Source organism: Sinohyriopsis cumingii, chromosome 1, assembly GCF_028554795.1.
Source record: "Sinohyriopsis cumingii isolate HCF-2022 chromosome 1, ASM2855479v2, whole genome shotgun sequence".
In the NCBI taxonomy this organism is placed as follows: Eukaryota; Metazoa; Mollusca; class Bivalvia; order Unionida; family Unionidae; genus Sinohyriopsis; species Sinohyriopsis cumingii.
In genome coordinates, this window is record NC_142961.1 from 122,413,496 (window position 1) to 122,440,010 (window position 26,515).

General features: G+C 35.3%; 1 protein-coding gene across 1 annotated transcript in view; it reads left to right on the forward strand.

Moving 5' to 3' along the window:
- Positions 1–26,515, forward strand: part of LOC149807778 (glycine dehydrogenase (decarboxylating), mitochondrial-like) — an 89,630-nt gene that overhangs the window by 29,450 nt on the left and 33,665 nt on the right. Inside the window, exons 10-14 of the mRNA XM_089970525.1 lie at positions 2,428–2,567; positions 8,524–8,604; positions 12,044–12,144; positions 16,135–16,261; positions 25,158–25,300. Of these exons, the coding sequence (XP_089826651.1) occupies positions 2,428–2,567; positions 8,524–8,604; positions 12,044–12,144; positions 16,135–16,261; positions 25,158–25,300 (592 nt within the window). The remainder of the gene's footprint in view (positions 1–2,427; positions 2,568–8,523; positions 8,605–12,043; positions 12,145–16,134; positions 16,262–25,157; positions 25,301–26,515) is intronic.

Genomic DNA, 26,515 nt, shown 5'->3' on the forward strand with positions numbered 1-26,515 from the left:
AAAATGAAATAAACATATTCCATGGTGTCTTTTTGATAATTGCAATTGAAAGACTTCATATTTTTCCAACATTATGATTTCAACCATTCAATGACAGAATAGAAACACACTTGCAAATGTCAACACACTTCTCCCTTGCTGTTTCAGTCTGATGTATTACATGTAGAATTGGCACAGATAATCCAGTCCATAATCATGAAATTTCATAGAATCTACAAAAATTGCAAAATCTATCCAGATCAAATGGAAAAGTTGTTGCAGTGCGCACTCATTCACAGTATGACTCCAGATTTCAATTTTAAGTACACCAAAATGCCATTTTCCTTTGAATGTTACGTCTAGCATATGACTAAGTTCAGATTTAATAATGTTGTTGTGTAATGATGAATCTGCGCTTGTGTATTTAGTTTGCAATATGGCATATATTCAATTACTTTGTTTCTTGTAGTGTATTTTAGTTTATATAATTAAGCCTTAGGTAGAATAAGGAAAAGAGCATTAAAAAAAGGTTACTGCATTGGTATGGGAAAATATGAACTCATTTTGTTGGATTGATATACTGCACTCCCAAGGTCGTGCAGCATTTCCATTAGAAAAACTTGTTCATATTTTCCCATAAAAATGCAGTAACCTATAATTATTATCAGAATTTTTTCCCATTCTTTTGGACTGTCTCTTAGCTTTTTGACTTGTACATTTGTATAAATTTGTGTTTCTTGATGGTGTTGGATTTTCCTTTTATATAGAATGTTTTTTTTTATGATGATGATGTTAACCAAAATGTCAGTACATATTTTTACTTTATTAAATTGTCGCTTGGGAAACAAACTTTTAGCTAATTGTTTTAGCCCTCCTTAAATAAATTATTATTATTATTATTATTATTATTATTATTATTATTATTCATGTATATTTTGATGGAAAAAATATTTCAGAGAATAATAGATTAAAACCAGCTTTAATATGTTGCTAAATACCTGCATTTGAATAAGAAAATGATTTCATATGTACATGTATCAGGATTATTTTTCATGTACTGGCAAGTAAAGGAGTGCACCATTGATCAGGACAAGTCCTTGAAATTTGGGACTTGTGCCAGAGTGTGCAGGACAAATGACTTTCCCCAGTAGACTTGCCTTGGACAAAGGAATGGAGAAGAAATTACTTAGCCCTGAAGTCATCAGTGGGCTCGTGCATGATTTATGAACATAAATCTAGTTAATTTATAAAGTTTTACTTTGTAACCAGAAAAAAATCCTCGTTGATACATACTTGACATGTAGCATAAAATGATTCACATCACATGTAACAAACCTTTTCATTGTGCATATTCATCAAAATAACCATTGTTTTTTATAAATCTGGATGTGGAACCTCTTTGTATTTACTATTTGGTCTAATACTTTATATTTAATACTTTATAACTTTCAAAGATGCCAATATTTTGCATAGCTGAAAACTCAGTCCACTTTGCATTTGGTTTTGGATTCATGATATCACACTTTACATATGTGTAGTACTGTAAAATATTTTGAACTCAGTACAGTGCTGATCCATTTTATTTGTTTTACTGATTACTCTTAATATTTTAACTCACTGAACTGTTAAGTATTCACATGAACAGACCAGCATCCCCTATCATTATTTCAATGGACTGTGTCCATTAAATGGGGGCCATAAAATATGATGCTGTCCACCAGTTGATATTAACAACAAGAACAATAATGATGATAGTATAAATGATAAATCAATAATAATAATAATAACATATTGATATTTTATATCCTCAGTTTGTCTATCCATCCCTTTGTCTGTCTGACCATCTCTTCATCCATATGTCCCTCTTATGCTCTTTTCTTAACCATATCTTGTCTTGAAACACTGGGTGGAGATTAATGAAACTGTCGTTTTGGTGCCCTAGGAATAACCAGTGCCAATAGTGGTGTGATTAAGTCACACCTCATGGGTCCCTAGGAAGGGTCAAAGGTTATATTTACACAAATTTAAATTACACTATTTTCAGATATTTTCAGACCAACTTTACACATGCACTAATGGCAGGAAGAGACATATTTTCAAGTGGATTTTGAGTTAATGACTACATGGTCACTCTCTGGGGTATGGGTATGTACAGGGGTGGGGGGTATGGTGGGTGGAATATACACAAGGATTAATCAGGAGAGCAAACAACAGAGACCCTGATTTGAAGGTGTATTATGTGATGGCAGATCAGCATCTGTGTTTGCAGTTGGACTGAACTTGTACACATGTATATATTTTAATATGGTGGGAGAACGTATGGTGTATTTTTCAAATAGATAAATTACATTGATATTGGCTGAAGCAGTATTGATATCATTTCATCATTGTGTGACTTTCTAAATAAGTATTTTACTTATGTTTATAATAAAATTGTATACTTTGCAGGTATCAAAAGAGCAGGACATCAGCTCAATACAAAAACATTCTTTGACACTGTCACTTTTGTGCCTAAAAATGGTGTTAAGGAAATAATGACCCGAGCTATGGAGAAACAAGTCAATCTGCGATATTTTGCATATGATCAGGTCAGTAATTTGTCATATATATCAGAAAATAATTGTCAAATTGATGGGAAAAAAATAATATTCTTACTGATTAAAAGAACATTTATGTCAAAATTAAACATTTTCTAAAGAAAATTTTACTCTAGTTTTGTTTGTATTCCAACATTTAAGTTGTTTGATTTTGCAATACCCTTCATCTGTCCATATGTTTGTTCATAACTGTCTAATTAACTGCTGGTCAGTGATTCCAAACTTTGCAATAGTCTGTTGGTGATAATCATTTACTGGATGAATATAGATTTTAGGCTTGTTCCCTCAAGTCCCTTGGAGCTAGTTAGAGGTCAAAGGTAAAGAATGTACAGTGACGTTTTGTTTATAGTTTTTTTAAACTAAGCTTTATCCATGTAGTGATAGCATGAAGACACATTGTGCACTCTATTATTAGATTTTAGGCTGTAACCCCCCGGGTCAGGGTCATGGTGGGGTAAGCGGTTGAGTGTATAAAAATAATCATAAAAATTGTATGAATGATAGCAAAACTAAGAATTTTGCAGAGTTATAAAATTAAAATATCTGATTGTCTTCAAGGCCCAGAACTACTTACGGTTGGGACTTAATGAGTGATTATAGTGAAATTCACACATAAGCTGTATAGCAATTTGTCAGTGGTTCTTTTGAATTTTGAATAAACAATTGTTGACTGTTGTCTGATGGTTGAGGGGCCACAGTGGCTCAGTGGTGAGTATGCCAGACTCATGACTGAAAGGGTGTGGGTTTGAATCCTGCCATCAGACCAGCCTGGGTCAGCTACTGTGGTTTGTCCTTGGACAAGGCACTTCACTCCAGTTGCCTCAGCACTAAATAATATATCTTTGTTGCTGTGCTGTAAAGCACCAAATCCAGACCAAACAAATGGTGTTTGAAAGATTGACCTTGGTAATTGGGAAATTATCTAGCTTGACTTAAGTTTTAAATGGAGGATATCCCTGATAGCAAGGTTATAAAACATGCAGTTGTTCATTTTATAAAAAAATTAATCCATTAATGTTTAACTTCACTTAATAGTGACTAACACATTTCTTTGTTATGTTGCCTATATTTTTGTTTAAGCAAGTCATGTAAACAAACCCTGTAGGTGTGTTGCATGATGGGACTGAAGGGGGAGGGATTAAACGGCCTCTGTGATTTAATCAAATCACTAAATGATAATATAAACAATGTTTGAGATGTTTATGCTGAATAAACTTGTAAAATAAGGAACTGAATCTTGATCAACTATGTGAAAACTCCTAACTATCCATGCACACAAAATTATTCTTTTCACATTTTTTTCAATACAGAAAAAAAGCTCATAATAATACTGATATGACAGTCTGACTTAGTAGAGATAAAGCACACATTTACATCAGTTTTTAGCAAATGTTTATTATATCACAAGGGGCCTTGGGAGATATTAAATCACAGGGAGCCTTGGGATATAGATATTAAATTACAGGGAGCCATGGGATAAAAATATTAAGTGGGTGACATGGGATGAAAGAATTAAATTACAGGGGGTTTTGGGATAAAGATATTAAATTAAAAGAGGGGCCTTGGGATAAAAATATTAAATTACAGGGGGCCTTGGGTTACAGATATTAAATTACAGTTGGCCTTGGGATAAAAATATTAAATTATGGGGGGTTGGGTTGGAAAATAGATATTAAACCATAGGGGACATGGGATAAATATATTAAATTACAAGAGGGCATTGGGATATAAATATTAAACCATAGGGGACTTGTGATAAATATTTTAAATTACAGGGTGTCCTTGGGGAAAAAGATATTAAATTACAAACCATCTTGGGATATATATTATATTGCAAGGGAATCTTGGGAAAAAGATATTAAATTACAAGGACCTTGTTAGAAAGATATTAAATTACAGGGAACCATGGAATAAAAATATTAAATTAAGTGGGGGACATGGGATAAAGATATTAAATTACAAGAGGAGTCTTGGGATAAAGATATTAAAATTGGGGTGGAGCTTGGGATATAGATATTAAACTACAGGAGACTTTGGATAAATATATTAAATTACAGGGAGGTCTTGGGTGAAAAAGATATATTACATGGAGCCTTGGGATATATATTAATTTACAAGGGAATCTTGGGAAAAAGATATTAAATTACAGGGAGCCTTGGGGAAAAAGTATTAGATTACAGGGAGCCTTGGGAAGAAGGTATTAAATTACAGGGAGCCTTAGTAGAAATATTATATTACAAGGGAATCTTGGGGAAAAGACAATAAATTACAGGGAGCCTTGGGAAAAAGATATTAAATTACAGGGGGCTTTGTGTTAAAGATTACAGTGAGCCTTGGAATACAGATATTAAATTACAGAGAGCCTTGGGTTAAAAAGTTTGAATTCTGTTCACTTTGTATAGACCATTTCATGGTTATTATCTCCCCTTGAAAACACCAGAGGGCATCTCGGTGCAACTCTCTTCTGGATAGTTCAGTCAATAAAGATGGCAGATGTAGGTCAAGAAAATGTGACAGACTGCTTGCATTCCACAAGCAGGATCGATATCTCACTACCTTAAAAAGAAATTATATCAATAATTGATCAATTGTTTTTACATCTTTTTTGTTTTTCACTAACTTGCATTCTTCCCAGCTCTCAAATAAATGCTGTCTGCCCATTTCAGAACTTCATTATCTTTCCATTACTACCTCATGCTCTAGTTTGTATTATTTGATTGTGCAAAAGTGTATCACTAAGATTGTTATTGCAATTTGTTTTGCTTGAAGAATAATGAAAATATGTGTATTTTTACAGCTTTAATCATTGCAGTTACTGGAGGTTGAACGACAGCGAGAAAAAAATTATAACTTCTTAAGGTTCTTTTATTATTGATTTAGACTGTTGCATTTCTATTAATGTTCATTATATTTTTCATGAAATAACTTGAGTTATATCTAGGAAGGATATATATTTTTCCAAATGCACAAATGTCATCCATGCGTGAACTGATAGGGGGACGTATGAGTTGCCTTGATTATTATTTTAATTATATTTCCTTGAATGGTTGGACTTTTTAGAGTATACAGTTTGGAAAAATATCGATATTAGGCACACTATACATGTATAGGACATTTGTGGCTCTCACCTATCTGCCTGTCAGTCTGTCTGTCTGTCTCATTTCATCTGGTGCATGGATATGTATATGCTTGAATGAATGTGTGTTCACATGCATATATTATATAAACATACTTCTTGTTAAAAACGAGTATATAATGGTTCTAAGATTGATAGATAAAGACAAAAAATATGAATATTTGTGAGTATCCATTCATTATTGACTTGAAGAGCATGTTCTTACAAACAGTCTCTTTTTTAAAATGATACTGTCTGCAATTTTCCATCCGGTCACATGGATCAATATCGATTTAAAAGGTGAACCAAAGTAATAAATCAGAATCTGTGAAATAATTGGATCTTTTAAACTTACATACATGATGCAAGGAAAGTTAAACAGAATTAAACTAATTTTAAGAAGGCTCTTCAAGATGAATTTGCTGGTGGCAATCAGAAATGTTGTCTAAAGACCCCAACGAATCTGAATATTGTACAATATTTACACCTAAATAGGAATAAATATTCCATATGCATTAATTGCACTCCTTTATCTTTATGATAGCTAATGTAATTATTGCTTTGTCAAGTTCCTCTGAATACATTAATATACTGTATTCCATTTAAAAAAACTTTTCATGTTTAAAATATTCAGTATTACATCAGCTGACACATCGCACTTGTGTTATAGCTTTCTTATTTAACTCACGTTATAACTTTCTTAACTTGTGTTATAAATGAACTATTAGGCTTGAGAAAATAACTGACAAAGAAAGATTTATCAGTGTATGAAAAATGCAAATTGTTGAGATGGTTTTTGTTAAAGTTATGCAGCCAAAAATGTGCAATAAATATTTAAAATCAGAGAGCAAAGTAAAATGTTCTTACAAATGTATCTGAAATTGTGGATAATGAATCTATATTATCTTATATAAATACGGACTGTGTATTTAATTTAATTATTTATTATCATTTAAGTATGGAAAGTAAATATTATTTAATTATCTGATATAATGTAAGTATGGACACTGAATCAAATTATCTGATTTAATATCTATACTTGTTCTCCTTGTATGAACAAAAGATGTTTGACATATATAACTGATTCATTGGTTTAACCATAATGATATATAGTACAGCTAAGATTCCTTCCTTTGTTGACTTTATGTGTCGCTAACCAAGCATAAAACTGCACGAAATTCTGAACTATCCAGAACTTGACATTTTTTGTGGTCATGTGCATTGAAGCTAAGAGGGGTGCTTTTAAGCACTACGATCAGTAACTCCATTACAACTGTGAAACCCTCTATAGCCACAGATATTTGGAAAGTGTAAAACACAGGTACATATTAAATATAAAGCCACAATTGTGTTATACTTTGCATGTGTGTGATAATATTCAAATATAAAATGTTAAAATTCTTTTTTTTTTAATCTGAAATTTTATGGAAAATCTGGAATTGTATCAGCAGATATTCGTTATTTGTTTTTGTTAATTTGTATTAAATTTTATTGTTTTGATAGGCAAATACAAGGAAATCTTTCCTATAAATCCAGTTTTATAATGGCTTTATATTCATATAATTGGTTTTGAAAGACATGAATATGTTATGGAATTTGCGTATGCATAAATCCAATTCCTTTCTATAATGTAACATTTGTGAATATTTTGTGACTCAGTGTTTCACTATTTAAGACAAATCTGCCTCACCCAAATAACAGAAATTTAAAATCTTTACAAATTCTTTATTATGAGATAAGTTCTGTATTTTGAGTTTTAGGTTTACTTGATTTGCATGTGCTCCAACTTGCATCTATTATTTGATAGCTTTAAAATTTTCTGCAAGCAATTTTGTTTCCAAGATGGTAAATAAAGACAATAATATTTTGAGACATTTTTGGTGACTTATTTGTTTATGACAGAGAGAGTTTCGCAAAGTTTTTTTAAAACTGCATTTGAAAGGAGAGTTAATGCAGCATGTATAGACGTCTGAGAGACATAAACCCACAGCAACAGTATCAACAGGAACTTCAAGTTAAATGTCGTCTATTATAAATCAAGTTGACAACTGTCTCGTGATATAAAACAAGATAAGGAATCTCTGATGTGCTGTCTTGCCACAGATTGAAGTTGCTTTAAATATTTAGGTCGTGTTAGAAGTCACCTGTTTTTGTGTAGACTTATAAGTGACAGTTTTGTGCTTAATTTTTTAAAGATATCACTGTTACAGTAATATTTTCCTTATATATTTCCTTCATTATTATACATTTTTTGATGAAATGTCATGCATTAGTTGTAAGTTCACATGCACCAAAACCATCATACTTTGTGTTGGGCATTCATATAAAAATAATCAGAATGGGTAATTTTCCATAGTCTAAAAATAGTCATATCTGAATGAAATGACTTCTAATTTTAGTGCAAGTGACCTTTCCATGTTATCAAGAGGAAGAAAGAAAGTTATTAATTGGATTCTCCCAGTTAGGGGAAAAATAAATAATTTCAAATTGCATGAACATGGCACATTATTGTAATAATAATAATAATAATAATCATAAATCATATCTATTATTATCATTATAAAAGTTTTTATAATTATTATTATTAGTAGTAGTAGTAGTAGTAGTAGTAGTAGTAGCAGTAGTCATAAGCAGATGTGAAGCTGATAAAGTATGCATTTGATTTCAAACTTCTAACTTAAGACTTTTCCCTAGAATCTTGAACTAGTATGACACCAGTATATGTAAGACATCTGCTCATGAAGTACACATTTTTGTGCTTGTGTTTTCTCTATAGACAGGTTACTTGGCAGTGGTGTGCAAGTATTTAAGTTTTTGTAAACCTATTTACAGGTGGGCATCTCTTTGGATGAGACTGTGGAGAAAAATGATATTGAGGACCTCCTAAAAATAGTTGGTTGCCCGGACACAACTGTGAGTGTATTAGGTTTTTAGCATTTGTTATTGTTGTTGTTGTTCTAGGGTTTAACGCCATTTTTCAGCACACAATAGGCTATACATGGCGGCCAGTATAACTGGTGGAGGAAGAACCCTGGAAAATCCAGGGAAGAACCACCGACCCACGAGAAGCTACTGGCAGGCTTTCCCATGTACCCACGCTAGCTGAGCCTTGGGCTCGAATTTAGCATTTGTAACCAGCTAACTGACCAATTTTGAATAGAATATAAAGCAGTTCTGTTATTGTCAAAACATTAAAATAATGCAAAAAAAAAGGCTTTTGAAAGCATACAGGAAAGCAGTTAACAGGTGATACACTGGTAGGCCCTCAATATGCAATACTGCTTCTGTGATAAGACTGGGTGTCAGTGTGATAAATGAATCCCAAAGTATTGTATAGGCTTATTTTCAGACAAACCTATCTTTAGTAACTGTGTGACAAATTGTGGTGAAAATAGGAGTAGGACTTATCATCAAGATTAGGCTTATCTTCAGATAAATATGGTATTTTGTCTCCAAGCTAGGGCTTATCAGATAAATATGGTACTCTGTCTCCAACCTAGGGCTTATCTTCAGATAAATATGGTACTCTGTCTCCAACCTAGGGCTTATCAGATAAATATGGTACTCAGTCTCCAAGCTAGGGCTCATTGTCAGATAAATATGGTACTCTGTCTCCAACCTGGGGCTTATCTTCAGATAAATATGGTACTCTGTCTCCAACCTAGGGCACACTGTGAGATAAATATGGTACTCTGTCTCCAACCTAGGGCTTATCAGATAAATACGGTACAGTTTCCCCTCATATTAATACTGGCATGATAACATATCCTGTCGAGTTGGTTAATTTATTTTCATTCAGTCCAGTTCTTTCTATTTCTTGGACGATTACATTACCTGATTACATTAATATTTGTAGAAAAAAATCTTTTGTCTTCTGAATCCAGCCCTCCTGGAAAGACATAATATTGACAAAGGGAAGTAACTTGCAAATTCAGTTGATTGGTAGGCTTAGTGTATTTTCTCCTGCATCTATCTAAGCAGTATGGTGTTTCAAAGGTGACAGTTGAACCTTGTGATGTCAGGCCTCTGGTAGCTGCCTAGATGATTACTATGCACCGTTCAATTGATTCTGAGCTTGAGTCTTATAACTTTTCCTGACTTCACTCAGGGGAAGGTTTTGTTGGGGTTGGCTTGCACAGTATTAAGTTCCTACTTTACTGCTTGTGCTGTTTTCATGTTAAGAGAAATGTTCATCCTATTTTTCAAGGGTGCAGTCATGTTGCTCCTGAGGGATGATGGTGGTAGAGGTTGGATTCTGACGCATTTCCTCCTCTTTGTATCTTTTCTCCTAATGTTAATGTGATTGTGTAGTGTATTTTGGTGTATGTATAAAGTTTTGCAGTAAATTATATTTCTCAGAGAATACATACCATTACTATCAGTCTTCTCCATTCATTCCTGGAAATGTGTCCATCCATTTGTTGGTTTTGCTGAAGTGGTTAACAGCAGGTATACAGGTGATTCCCTAGTGTGGGCAAGGGGATGTAATTTGTAAGAGTTATTTCCCTTTGTCTACATGCACTATTGCTGAAAACGTGATTTGAGTGAGGGATTTGTGAGGTAGAAGAGGTTTTAATGTGATTTGATTACCACTTTCAGAGGAACAAAATGTACTAAAGAATTTCCTTTCTCACAATTCATTATATGTGGCATAAAATTCAGAATCATATATATCTTTCACAGTCATTGCGACCTATATTTGAGAACCAATTATAATGTAGTTTCACAACAAATATCCTCTACATTCTTTTTTTATTACCCTTTTAGCAATCTTTAGAAAGGGATACTAATTGCAATTAATCTTGTGTTTCAGTTTATCATGTGCAGTGTTTTAATACTGTCTGAGTTTGGACTGATGGATATCCTTTTGTTGGCAGGGTGGCATGTGTAGGGTGTTACTACCTTGGCGGTCTGGGTTTGGTGTCTCTCAGTCAGGGATGGTGTCTGTCAGTCTGGGCTGGTGGATGTCAGTCTGTTTTGTTTTCTGTACATTAACTTAATTTCTAGTAGATATATATCACTTCAGTTTAGTAGTATGGTTCCTATTTATTTGGGGATAAGTAGTAAAGTGGTGGTAAACTTTTACCTTTGTCTTTTCTATCACACAATTACTTAAGTGTTATGGGCTGACTAACTTTGTGGACATTTTTCAGCACATGATAGGCTTTACATAATGGCCAGTATATTTGGTGGAGGAAGAACCTGGGAAAACCCCAGGAAGAACCAATGACACATGGGAAGTTACTAGCAAGCTTTCTCATATACCCATGCTGTTCAGACAGAGAAATGTTATGAGAGACATTTTAGTTAAATCTGGTATATTCTCAATAGTCCAAGAAAAGAGTGGATCCACATTGATGTTAAGCTTAAGGGTGACAGTGTTCCAAAACAGAGTATGACCTTCAAGTTAACCTCAGCACAGGTTTTAACAGTATTTAGCATGCTGAACCATTTGATCCCTAGGTCAAGGCTAATTAATTAAGGGTCAGAAGGATGAAGGTCAAGGTCAGTTTCAGGGATCTTTAGAGGAATACTTTAACCAGAACTCTCAGTAGAGCACATTCTCTCCTTCTGGATGCACGTGTACAAGACTTTGACCTCCAGTTTTTTAAGGCCACAAGTCCAGTGAACACATATTCTGATGAAAACTAATCTATATCAAAAGGTTTTGCTGTTGAGAATATCCACTAAACTATTGTGTACACATCCACCATATTTGTGTCTTCTTTATAGATTCAGTTGTCTGTGACTTTTGTCCATGTTAATTGTGGTTATCACTGTCACTAACTGTGTAATTGCAATTATCACAGTCACTATCTGTGTAATTGTGATTATCACAGTCACTAGTCATGTAATTGTGATTATCATTGTCACTAGCTGTGTAATTTAGATTATCACAGTTACTAGCTGTGTAATTGCAATTATCACATTCACTAGCCATATTATTGAGGATAAATGAGCATGGTTATAAAAACTGACCACACATTCATTTCAGTGCAGTACAAATGAAGTCAGATACATTACCAACAAAAGTCCAATACATTAATTAAACTCCGAATCATGTGCATCCATAGAGAAATTTGGTGTAGCTTTGTTAGGTCTTCAAGAACGTGACCGATTTTCACCAGTCAAATATCTGCAAAAAAGAAATAAGTCACCTTTGTATATTTATTTAGTTAAAAAACAGTCAAATTATGATTTCTTCATTGGTATGATCTGCAAAATAAAATTATTGTAATCAATAAAACTGCCAGTTTGAAAATTGTGTTTGATTTAAATTCAGTTTGATTCTTCTAATCATTTATTATGTAGTTATTTATTGTTAAGGATTTTCTTTCTGTTCTTGCTGTAGGAGAGAATTGCAGAAGACATGGGTTGCACTCCAATCCAGAGTGTAGAAAATAGTGAATTTAGAAGGACCAGTGATTTTCTTGTTCATCCAGTTTTTAACAGGTATTCCTTCAGTTGTAAGATTTTTCTATGTTTTATTTGATGAAAGATTTGGATAGGGTCCAAGAAATACCAGAAAAGCGTTCTCAGATCTCAGCCAAGTCATATTTAACAGCCAGACACAAATGCAGGTTCATTTTAGCAACAGTTTAACACAGAATGCTCAGCTACACCTCAAAACGAAGATTTCTTGCAACCATATGTCCAGTGATTTTTTAAAAAAATTATGCCCTGATTTTAATGATACTTGACTAGTGCGATACTTGAGATGGTAACAAACAATGATGGGCTTTGTGAAGATGGGACCCAAGGTTTTGTGTGGGCTTTGTGAAGATGGGACCCAAGGTATTGTTTAGGTTTGTGAAGATGGGACCCAAGGTATTGTATGGGGTTTGTGAAGATGGGACCCAAGGGTTTGTAATTGACTGATACCTTTTAGGACCCCTTTCAGCTCATCATCAATTAACTTATCAAAGATTTTAGGGGTATGATTATTTGCACACAAGAAAAAGCTGCTAATTGTTTTAAAATAGTTAGCCATTTAAAATCTTCGCAAGTTTGACAAGAAACTGGATTTACAAATATATTATTTGTGGCAAAGACTTTGCTTTAATATGCTGTACTGGCATCCTACCTGGTCAATAATATCAATTTTCAGAATCATCTTTTAGAATATTTCGAATGTATCAACAATAAAATTTGTTTACTTCTTTTTCAGTAAGAAACTGCTTCTTAAATCATTCTGTGCTGAATAGGTTATGAAATAACATTATTACCCCTTAAATCTTTGCATAGCAAATAACTTCCTGTACAGACCTGTCTTGAAAGACCACTGCTATGAGAGACCACCTGTTCTGAGAGACCATGATCTCCATGCACAGATTTATTGAATATATAGTGTTATGACCTGGTATGAAAGACCACCTGTCTTGAGAGACCATTATTTTTTGGCCGAAGGGGTGGTCTTTCAAGACAGGTTCTGCTGTACTGCTTAAACCATTCTACAGTGACTGGCTTCCTGTACAGGCCGTTACTAAAAATAACCTAATTGGAGCAGAGGTCATTACCTTCCTGAACCAGTTCTTATCATCCATCACTAAGATGCTGCAAAATGCTCATTCAAGTTATTTGCTTTATTTCAGTAAGTTTATTTTCTTTTGCATTTATATATTTAATATTTTGGTGGTGATAATTATGCCAGGATGCACTATTGAACTAAAAGTGACATTGCAACGTCGCATCAGTGGCTGTGCAAATGTTCCCAAACAGATGGATCTCAGAATAACATTAACTTGATGTTGTCCATGTAGTAAATGCAGTTGCTATGCAGAATTTATTTCTAATTTAATTCTTAAGTGTGCATTTTAATTATCCAGCATGTGTATATGTGATTTTACCAGTGGTAGGACAAAAGTACCATTTTAATGCCATCTACTTACTGCACATACAGTTTTTTGGTTGAAAATACCACTTTTGACAAACAGAAGATTTTTTTTTAAAAACTTTATTTAAAAAAAAAATTGGAATATTTTCAACTTCTGTCCCCACATTACAGATACCAGTTGGTTTGGTTTGGTTTGGTGCTTTACAGCACAGCAACACAGGTAGGTTATTTAGTGCCGAGGCAGCTGGAGTAAAGTACCTTGCCTAAGGACACACCATAGTCTACTGGGGGAATGTTATACTGGTACAGTTATGTGTGGAAGAGTAATCAGCTTAATAAGGCTTACCTGTGTACATAATATGCTGTTAATTGATTGCCTTATTGTTGTAATCTGGAGTGTTTAATGCCAAACGCAAACTGCTATATGGGATGTTATAAGAAAGAAAGGGATCCAAGTTGTTCTTGACAGCTTTCAAGTCTTTGAATAAAAATCAGCTGACTTTTGGCAAGAGTGAGATCAAAAGGAGAGATTGACCAAAACATGATTTCAGCAGAAACACACTAGTCAGTATTTTGAGTTTTTGTTTTGCTTAATTGTTATTATATTGTTCAAGATGTTTTTAGAGGTATATCTAAGGGTAACTGTTATATGTTTTGTTCATGTCAAAATGCCAAAAAAATGGGGTTTCTCCGTATGCTAAAACAAACCACCAGCAAAGAAATATGAGATTTGGGAATACAGCTGAAATCCAACTCAGGAACTTCCTCCTTGGGGTGAACTTAGCTTGGAAAGCAGTCAGCAGCCTTAAATATCTGCCACAGGAAAAATGAAGTTTGATCTCCTTTGCAGACTGAGTAAGGTTGATTTGTCATTGCAACTTGTATTTTTGATACAGGGAATACATTCCCTATGCTTTGCAGAATACAAAGTGATTCATGGGAGATAAGGAACAGAAAACTGTTGTGAGCCTGTTAAGTGTGAAACTTAATAATCACAGTGACTGTATGAATTGTTGTTGATTTGCCAGGGAGTTGTATTTCAATATTTTATTTCCAAATTATCTTCTATATTTTTTAAAAATTCCAATTACAAGCATCTGCACAGGTTATAAACTTACCCTTTGATATATGATTATATCCATTGTGCCAAACAATTATCCATCAGTCACATTATTGTATATTTATTTTAGTGAGTTCAGTTGGAAAGTTTGCCCATGGCAAAAAATATAATTGGATACACTTCATTCTGTGTTGCAATTGGTGAATGTTAACCAGAGGATTTACTGACTGAAAATATTTCTAGCGTAACCTCGATACACTAAAGAGTTCGGAAAGAAAAAGCAGAAAATGAGGTTACTGGAAAGGGCTATATAAACCGGACCTTTTGAAATTCTTTCTCTTTGAGAACATAAAGTGATGCATCTCAGGGCAAAATGTTTGCCTCCTTTAGTTATGTCTTCCAAATGTAGGAGGGAACATTGGGGCTGCTTTAAATCCCAGGCCCACAGGGTGACAAGAAATATTCATGACCATGTTTAACCAGCAAGATTACAGCTCGGTACTTTGCTTATGACAACTCCTGCAGAAAGGAAGTAGACATAAGAACATTTACAGAACACTTTTCCATGTATCTACATTATACATTTTTCATCTAACATAACTGGTCAGAGGTACTAGTGAAACAAAGCTAAAGCAGAAAAGAAGAAAAATATACGAAAAACCCTTTCCTTCTTTCTACACGACAAATATGTATAAAATGAAACTTAAATAAGGTATACAAATATAATGGCAGGTAAAGTTTTTGTTTTAAATTGAATCTTATGATGACTTTTGAGATATTTTATCAAGTGGGTGAGAAACACAGTATTTTTCTTTGAGTGGCATAGCCTTGAGTTAAAGTACTTGTGTTTTTCACCTGCAATATTAAATAGATCTGTTATTCACTATTTTCTTTTTATTTTATGTGCAAAGGTATTATCTAGCAGTATGTATAATAGATTGATAGCAGATGTCTTGCTGCATCCATTACATCAATGGCAGTGGTTTACTGTTGATGTTCTGTTGTTTTGTGTATATTTGCAAAGAAAATATCAGTAATAACATAATTAATTCAAAGCAAAATAGCACATTTAAAAAAATTGAAGCAAAGATATATGCACATCATTGGATTTGAACTTGAGTCATCTGCTTGCAAATCAACCATAATTACCACTAGACCATGCGGGCATCTAAATGTTTGTGAATTTCTAGATTATAATGCTATCAATACAGCAGTGAAATTGTATTTCACTCGGGTGAAATTACACAATTATTTCACTTAGAAAATCCAATAATTCAATGCATATCATACAGTAGATGATATTCCAGGAATTAATTCACATTAAAATACTTTGTGTAGTATTCACTATTAGTTCTTAGGCAAACACAGGAGGGACATTGCCAATTTCAATGTTCTAGCTTTAATACATTGCCTGTTTCAATTCACTGGCTTTACATACCATTTTCTGAATTTTTTTAAGGAGATAAATTATTTTATATTTACAGCAATGATACCTAATTGTTGGATTTCTACAACACATGCTAGTGATTAACTTTAAGCTGAATTCTAGATTCCAGTCAGAAACCAACATAGTGAGGTACATGAAACAGCTAGAGAACAGGGACCTGTCTCTTGTACACTCCATGATTCCCCTTGGCAGTTGCACGATGAAGCTGAATAGCACTACAGAGATGATGGTGAGTCATTTTTATGGCAGTATCACACATGTCAGAACTGATTTTCCACATGCATTGTTTCTCTTATTGCAAGTCCAGAGACCTGCCTGTAAATTTTATGTAGTGTGGGGTCAGGGTTTATTATGAGACAAAATCTCCTCCAATACACATTCGCCAATTTTTCAGATTTTGGGAGGGACTTGTCATCTAGGCAGGACTTACCATTGGAGAAACATATTTACTGTAATCAACTTGTTTTTATGTCCCCATAATAGGGGGATCAAAGATTTGTTTTGTCGATATGTGAGCATTTAGGTATGTGGGTAAGCCTGGGGACATCTTTAAGTTTTGACCAACACTTGAAGCTCAGTAAATCATTGCCCAGTTCAATTCATATTCAGAATATAGTATCATGACAATTTACCCATTTCTTCATGCCACCTTGTCATAGGATTCTGCCTCAGTATGGGGTACATCATAGTTATTGGTTCAGGTTTTCTCATCATTTGATAGTGCAGTTGTTAATGAGAAGCAGCCAGCTGAGAGCTCAAGAGTGAAGAAAAGTTGCAGCAAACTGCCACTTATAGTAAAACTGTGTAATAGTACCAGTGCTGCAAAAGATTATCATGTCATTGTCATAGCTGCCAACCCTCACGAATATGGTGTGAATTTCACGACTTTTTCAGCAAGTCATGGATTTACGCAGCAAGCCAAAAATTCGCGAATTCTCCAGTTCTCAATTATTTTAAATCTTTAATAAAATAACAGATTTCCTGGCGCTAGTCGTGATATTGGCAGTTGCCGAAACGGACCTGTACTGCTGATCGCGATATTAGTAGAACTACAGCCAATTGGTACAGTTGGCTCGGTAGCAAGCATTTTAGCCTATTTTAATCTATATGTATAAGAGTAGTTTTACAAATGCTTTCGAGAAAAACTGGGGCCTAACTGGAATTTTGCGTCACCAACACTGATTTGAGTTACCGTTCGACATCGCAAGTAAGATCTTGAAAATGTCTTAACCACCAAGGAAAAAGAAATGTATTGCTCAAAAAGTGAAGTTTAATTTGGAATATATCAAAAATTGGCCGTGCATTCTGCCATTAAACATTGATATACATCATGCTTTTTGCACACAGTGTGCCACAAACTTTAGTATTGGGCATGGTGGCAGAGATGATGTGAGGAAACCATCAGTTGCAAAAAAATACGTAGAAGTTGGGAAAATTAAGAATTCGCGGATTTCAGCTTTGGAATATTTCAAGTCATCGGCAGAAGACCGGCAAGCTACCAATGCTGAAGCATTATTTGTGAGTTTTCTTGTTGAACACAATCTACTTTTATCAGCCTGAGACCATGCTAAACTTTTGTTCTGACAAATGTTCCTGGACTCGAGGATCCGCTTCCAAATTTCGGAAGAACCAAAAGTGCTGCAGCTCCTGTGCATTCCTCACAGCAACAGTGACAGCAAAAGAGTATTTTCTCATGTGAGGAAAAATAAGACAGACTTTAGGGCCTCCTTAGGTGCAGAAAATTTGTCAGCAATTCTAGTCACCAAGATCAACCAGCAGGCAAGAAGTCTGAACTGTTTAAAAAACAAATTTACGATGAAGCAGTTGAGGAAGTTCAAGTCTGCCACAGTATCATGTCTGATAAATAACCACAATAACAAGTGAAGTTTATGAATATCATAATAAATAGAAATGCAGATATATTTCTGCATATATGTAGTGTTTTATTTTTATTTTGCGATCTTGATATAGTGTAGTATTGATGGTCAGAATGGATGGAGTTATTGTCATGATATTTTTCACAAATTCATGTCCAAATTCACTAATTTTTATCCCTATTTTCACTAATTGTGAGCCTGGAAGGTTGGCAGCTATGCATTGTGCAAAAAAAAGCTTGTATGCTTCTGCATTTTTATCTGCTATGGATCCTATTATCCCTTTATCTCATATAAGCACCTTTGGATGTCTCTACCCGATTCTTGTAGAAGTGCCTTTGGACACCTCTATCCGATTTGCATGGAAGCACCTTTGGATGCCTCTCCACCATTCTCATGGAAGTACCTTTGGATGTCCACTGTAAACATCAGCCATTTTTAGCTGGTTTTCGTAGTGCCACCTTCGGGGAAAATCCCCTTTTAGGTACTACATTAATTGATTTGAATGACCATTATGTCAGATCATGTGGTCGCTATTTAAACTCTAGTAGTAATCTGCTATTTAATGTAATGGGGTCAGATTCTCTACTCCCCAAAATGGAGACTGTGGGTTTTGTTCAGTACTTTCCTGGAGTTTGCACAAGTAAAATCACTACTATGAAGGATTCTCTACTCCCCAAAATGGAGACCATGGGTTTCGTTCAGTACTTTCCTAGAGTTTGCACAATTAAAATCACTACTATGAAAGATTCAATAACTTAGGTAAAATTTCTGATATTGATATAAGCAACTTTTTATAATTTATCAGATGCAGATGATTTAGTGATGAGATGTAAACAAAGAACTGGTAAATGTCGAGTATGGGAAATGGCATATGGCTTCAGTTGCTTGACACTGTCACAGAATTAGGCAAAGAAATAACTTGGTTTTGCCTTAGAACTATTCGACTATTTCTTGTACATGCGTACAACGTTATCTAGGGTGAATACGTGTTTTTCCAGGTAAGCGACTGTATCAACATGTACCTTGCCAGAAATTACTTGTGACGAAGTAACATTACTAACATGATATGCATGGGTATTTTACCTTGACTTTTGCTCATTCTCCTATGGATTTAAGTAAGATCAATTTCTAAAACCGACACTGGTCGTTTTGGATCATGTCAAGGAGTGTACGTTCTCCATTGTTCTCCAGCCATAGGGGTAAGTGTTAAATTTACATTTTCATTTGATATGCGAAGCTTATTCGGTTTGTAATGTCTTATTGCATAATAATGCATTTATTACAATGCAGATTTGAACTTTGAATTACAAGTCACTATTAGTGGTTAAAGTGGTATCATATATCTAGAGATTATACAGCAACTATTATTATGACCAATTTGGTTTTATTGTAGCTGATTGTGTCTGTGGCTGTGATTGTAGCCATGATTCTGATTGTGTCTGTTGCTGTGATTGTGTCTGTCGCTGTGATTGTGTCTGTTGCTGTGATTGTGATTGTGTCTGTCGCTGTGATTGTGACTGTCACTGTGATTGTGACTGTGAATATGACTAGAGCTGTCTAAAGTTGTTTAGAGCTGTCTGGAGTTTCCAGAGTATTTAAGGCTGTGTGCTGTCAATATGTATGTATGTACGTATGTCTGTGCCACGGATGTAGACGTAGCAAATTAAAAAGGGTGCTGTATGCTGTCTGTACGTGTGTATACGTATGACTGTACACGTGGTGGATCCATAACGGGTGCGAGTGGCCGATAAGAGTGTGGGCCAACCCAAGGAATCATGCGACTGTACAAGGGGTTTAGAAGCATACGTTTGGTTCAATTGTTGTTCCAATTGCATTTTTATGTTCATAGGATTATTTAGAATCTTAGTTGTGTTCATAAGATTATTTTGAATCTTAGTTGTGTTCATAAGATTACTTTGAATCTTAATAGAGTTCATATTCGAGATTATGTGAATCTCTCTTATAGTGTAAAATACTGTTTAAAGCGTATTTGCAGTCCATGAGGTTTCTTGGATCTGTACTTCATATTGACTTAATATTTTGGTTTATTTTCAATGTGTGAATGTTGTGTAGAGTGATTTGAGTCAATCGTATGTTGAGAGCGTGAGAGAATCATTGTATTTTTACATCATATATTTTTTTTAATTAATTCATTTCATAAATTTCCATCTTTCTCACATTGTGTTTGTCTTATTCATTTAGTCCAAAAACCCACTCGGTTTCTGTTCTGCGACAGACACTGAATGAGTTCGCTAAAGATTTTAAAGCACATAAAAAAAGATCTACAGTAAAAAATAATTATATAGTTATAATGATCATATTTTACTTCTAAATATTACTGTACCTAATAAATTGATACAAAAATGTAAAATGTTTGAAATTGATGTTGAATGTAACATAAACTACACTGCTATAACAGTCAACAGGCCAGCCTATGTATATGGAGTCAAATAGGTGACAGGTGTTCTATTTATAGAGCACTGAACTATGTAACTTTAGTTCATGTATATCGACTGCCTAAAACACCATACACTGTATGAGGTAAAGGGTTATACAAGATGTACTTGAAAAGGAACTTATTGAACTTACGTGTTTGAAGTTTAGCCTAGCTGTGACAGCACAGCTGGAAAAAGTTGCAGTAGGATGACAAAATGTATATGATGATGAAACTGAGCTAGACATTGTTATAAATTGAAGTCTGTTTTCAAAATGAGGCCAATGTCATACTGCACACTGATGAGATAAAGAGGCAGATTGAGGAGGTTAGTGTCATGATACTAAGCTATACTGACAATTATATGTACAAGGCATCAGAATGAGTATTCAGCTGAGATGCAGATTGCTTGAACTACAACTGTTACAGTACCACCTTTTTCTCATCTGCTACATTACCTTACTGGGGCCCCGAGTGGCCGAGTGGTCTAAAGCGCTCTCCATTACGGTTCACTGCCATCTCACCTCTCTCTGTGTGGGTTCGAGTCTCGGATTCAGCCAATGTGGGTATGTGAGAAAGCTTGCCAGTAGCTTCTTGTGGGTCGGTGGTTCTTTCCGGGGTTTTCCCAGGTTCTTCCTCCACCATTAATACTGGCTGCCATGTATAGCCTATCGTGGGCTGAAAATGGCGTTAAACCCTACAACAACAACAACAACATTACATTACTAAAGTGCACTCCATTATGGTCCCTTATTAACGTGATGAACAAAACAGTCACTGCTTTTAGTGGGCCATTCTGTCTGCTTTACCTGGCAGATAATGGAAATGCTGATTGGCAGGGCAAGTACTGCCAGCATCTTGGCAAGCTCAACTTTGAAGACATTGACTTTATGAAGATTAGTGACACACAAAACTAATGCAGATAGTTTCTTGGTTGAAAAGAAAGTCTTGTACCTACTGTGCATTAGCAAGGCTTGAAACACGATGCATTCAATGGACCTCTTCCTGCTAAATAACGAAACTGTTGGAACAATCAGTGAAAAGAGCCACAGTGTTTGGATAAAGAATTTAAGCAGCATGGTATGGCATCACAACAATGGAAAGAAGTATATCTGCTGCTGGTGCCGCCACATCTTCAGCCTGGCCTACCTGTTGTAAGCTTACACAAAAGGCTGCCATGGTAAAGGCAAAAAGCCTTAGTGCATATCCTTACAGAGCCTGGGAAGAACATCCTATCCTTCCAGAACCACCACTGTCAGATGTGCATCCCATGTGTTATTTATGAAGATTTCAAGGCACTAAATATGCTAGCAGAAAGCCCAACCAGCAATCCAAAAGAAAGCGAAGCAAATAAAGCCAATGAACTTGTCTTGTGTAACATTTGCTACGTAATTATTTGCAGTGATGGTATTTCAATGCAGTCATTGTTATCCCACAGCAAGGATGCTTATGTCTCGTTTATCAGAGCCTCCAGTTTTAAGATGATAGAGATCCAGGAGGAGCTTTGTTAATCAAACTTTTGATGGATAGATATGACCATAAGGCCTTCCAGAAAGACACAAACTGTCACCTCTTTGGGAAGGAATTAGGTAATGATAGGAAGCAAGACCCATTGCCATATTACCAGCAAGTACTGCTGTGCTGCCCAGAAAGTATGTAACTTCAGCTGCTCATCTGCCCAGAAAAAATAAAGGTGCCAGTTGTGTTTCCTAACTTGTTTGGCCATGATGGTCATCTTATCATGGAGGCTCTCAGAACAGCCAGATTTGGCAAAAATAAATGCCATTCAAAACAACATAAAGAAGTAACTGACCTTTTCACTAGGGCAGCTACAGTTTATTAAGAGTCTCCAGTTTATAAATAGCAGCCTGGAAAAGCTGATAGCTAACCTACCTAAGGGGGCATTCTATGTCAGGCATACAATGCTTGTCACTGATGTTAACCTGCTTACATGCAAAGGTATTAACCCATACAAATTAATGAGCATCATGGAGTGATTAAAACAAAAAAACAGCTTTCACCATTAGAGTTCTTTTATATCCAACACAGTCATGCTGAGAAAGACTTTGAGTATGCACAGAGTATGTGGAAGACATTGGGCTGCCAGAATTCTGGAAGCTGCTCTGACCTTTACCTCAAAACTGTTCTGGTAGCTGACGTGTTTGAGGCATTCCATGACACCTCACTAAATAACTACAGCTGTAACCAGGCCCATTACACCACTCTGGTGGCATGAGTGGTTAGAGCATCTGCCTCGTTTGTGGGAGGTCATGGGTTCTAGTCATACCAAAGACTTCTAAAAAATGGTACTAGCAGCTGCCTCGTTTGGTGCTCAGCACTAAGTGGTTAGTGTTAGGATTGGTCGACCTGGTATCAGGTTAATGTGACTGGGTGGGACATCATGCTACATGTCTGCAGCATGATGCCCCAGTGATAGACATTGCAATAAACTGCCAAATTGCAGAAATTGTAGCAATGACTGAAAAATTGTTAAAGCTATGTTAAAAGCTATGTTAAAAATCCAAATCGCACATACACATACACATACACACACACACACACGCACTCCCCAGCCCATTATTACAGTGCACCTGGAATGAGCTCAGATGCTGCGCTGCAATTTCAAGCTGCTGACAGACATCAATATGCACCTATTTATTGAGAAGGGCATTCATGGTGGCAGTTTGATGGTGAGCCCATGTCATGCAAAAGTGAAGAACCTAATGTGTGTAGACTATGACAGCAAAAAGTCGAATAGCTGAACAACCTGCCTTGCCTCATGTTATACAACCTGTACGTCAGGGCCATGATTCAGTGCCTATCAACTGGCAGTTTTAAGTAGGTCAACCCTCCTTCACTTTAATCAGTTGTGATGAACACATCCCAATTTTTGCATAGAGTATCCTGAAGCACACATTGACTATCCACTTGCTCCTGAACCATGAGCATTTCAGAAGATTGGCTAAGCAATTATCAGTGTGATTTATTTAACAAACTTGGATGTAGATTCACTGAAACTAGTTCCCACCCTACATAAAAAAGAGTACTGTTTGGTCAGTTAACACAAGTTCCATCTCTATACTAAACTTTGGTTGCACATCACCAAAGTCCACAGTTTGATCAAAGTGCATAGTTGGCACCATACAAAAGCTAAATACAGACCTACAAACTATGGCATGGATAGAGTTCTTCAGGTTGATGAACAATTCTGTCTTTGGGAAGACCATGGAAAACCTAAGAAAGCAGACTGGATCTTGTGAGGTCTGAAGAAATTTGGGTTGCAACCTCATTGCAGTTCATTCCACAAAAGCCAGACAGAAGTTAAGCTGCTACATCTGTAATCGACCCCAACCAGTCAACTGTTATCTGTTGAGATTCTCAGTAGGAAGTACAGTGTTGAGACACTCTTGTAAAAGTAATACAGACTGCCATTCCTGGAATGACTATTGTGCTGTGCTGCAATGGAAGACAAATTTCAAACTTACCCTAGATGAAGTTGAAAAATATACAAGCGTGAACAATGAAAAATGAAAAATGGACTGCATTGCACAAGGCATACACTTAGTTGTAATTGATGAAGTGGCAAGGAATGTGGAAAACCTGAAGCCCATGCCAAGATCATGAAAAGTGTCCCTGGAAGTTTATAATAAGCTATGTGTTGTCTGTCAGAATAACAGAAATGACAGAACCATCAAGAAGACAGCTTTCTGACTCAAGGTCAGTTCCCACTACACCTCCATCATATAAAAGGTCGACAGAAGGCATGCTGCCAAATTTTAAAGAATGATGGATGCCTCACATTCTGTCAACTTCATCTGATACGACCTGCAGATCTGCAGTAGAAAGTCATTGACTACCAATTACATTATTAGCATGTATTGAAAACACTACAAACAATACTGCCCCCATTTCTTTAAATTGATAAAATATTCAATTTTAGCAGGCCTCTTGATGCGTGCTTGGCTAATCAGACAACCAGGTCTTTGCATTATAGGCCCTGATCTGTCTGCACATGATGGATTTAAACTGTTTGCAGTGTAGGCCCTGATTGGCCAGAACACTGTTTGCAGTGTAGGCCTGATTGGCCAGAACTAATGTTTTTGATCTGTTTGCAGTGTAGGCCTTGATTGGCCAGAACATGTTTTTAAACTGTTTGCAGTGAAGGCCCTGATTGGCCAGAACATAATGTTTTTAATCTGTTTGCAGTGTAGGCCCTGATTGGCCAGAACATAATGTTTTTAAACTGTTTGCAGTGTAGGCCCTGATTGGCCAGAACATAATGTTTTTAATCTGTTTGCAGTGTCGGCCCTCATCAGCCTGCACATTATAGCGTTAACCTCTTTGCAGTTGAGTGTATGCAGTATATGGATAAGCTACTGTAAAATGTACAGATATTTGGTGGAAAGAATAAGTTGGATATGGTGTAAGGATATGTTGAGGTATATTCATACACCGTATGAAATGAGTTTTTTCTCCTGATACAGAACAAAGCTCAAGTGCAAGTTCTTGTGTTTATTTGCAAATAAAACAAAAGACAAATTGAGATTTTTAAAAATGAAATTGGTGCCGCAACTAATATCAGTTAGTGGACATAGTTTAAAACACTGAAAGAGTTTCATTGTTGGTGTTTGATATGGACATAATGATTAAACAGCCATATTGAATGCCCAGTCAGTCATGTAAGAGTTAATAGGTATGTTATATGTTAGAGTTAGTGCTCAAATTAAAGATTTTGATATTAAATGTAGTCTATTTATAAATTGTTCAAGATTACTTTTGATAGGATGACTTTAGTTTTCTTCTTCCTTTCTCAGCCATGTTCCTGGAAGGAGTTTGCCAATATTCACCCATTTGTTCCCTTGGAACAGGCAGAAGGATACAAAGAGATGTTTGAGGAATTAGAACGAGACCTTTGTGAAATTACAGGATATGACAATATCTCTTTCCAACCAAACAGGTAACACAATTGTACCAGCTTGTCTTAATTATCTTGATTTCATTCATTGATTAATTTTGGGGTCAAAAGGTGAAAAGTCAAGGTCATAGTGACTGAAAGAAGACATATTTTTTGCACAATAACTTTAGTTATAGACTGTGCCTTGAACAAAGTTCAAAGATGGCTTGCACTTAAACTATGGATGAGGCATATTGATTGGGGTTGGGAGGGCTCAAAGGATAAAATTTATAATACCTGTTGAACATAGCATAATGTTAATATGCCTGTTGAACTTACCTTAATGTTATTATACCTGTTGAACTTAACCATAATATTCTTACACCTGTTGAACTTAACCTTAATGTTATTATACCTGTTCAACTTACCATAATGTTAATATACCTGTTCAACTTACCTTAACACTATTATACCTGTTGTACTTAGCTCAGTGTTATTATTATACTTGTTGAAGTTATCTTAATGTTTTTTTACACCTGTTTATCTCTTTCCTTAATGTTATTACACTTGTTAACTTAATGTTATTATGCATGAAGAATGCACCTTATATTATTACACATGGAGAATGTACGTTAATATTATTATGCCTGTTGAGTTTTTTTGATGGAATACTGTCAGTTTGTTTTGAATGTCCATTCTTTGGATGCTGTTCATGTTAAAATCATGAAGCTTGATAATTGGATGCATCTGTTAGTGCTGCACCCTTAAAACCAGTAAAAGGTAACTGTGACCTACCTTTTACACGTGATTAAATATAGTTTAAGTATTTTTTGTGTGATTTTGGCTTTGGACCATGTAGAGTTTGCATGCTATTTACATCCTTGCCTTCACTGAAGGCTATTTCTGACCAGTGCATTTAAAAGTAGGGATAAACATGTTTATATTGCAGCAAACTTTTCATAATAACGAAAGTACACTGTATTTTGTGAAACGTTAGTCTTAACAGGTTAACTGTGTATTGTAGATGTTAATGAATAGGTATTAGAAAATCCTCAGTTGTAGTGGCTAATCAAGGTAATCTGTGATGCATTAAATATGTTTGTAATAGCAGTAACGCAGGTGGTCACTCCAAGCTTACTCAAAGTCATTGACTTCCACCCAGTGAAATCTTGCTACAATGATGATCAAAAGTTGTTTCTGAGCAAACTTGATGAACAGTCATTTTTAAAGAAGAAACAACAAAAGTAATCTCTGGTTTTTATCAGCTCATTATTGACA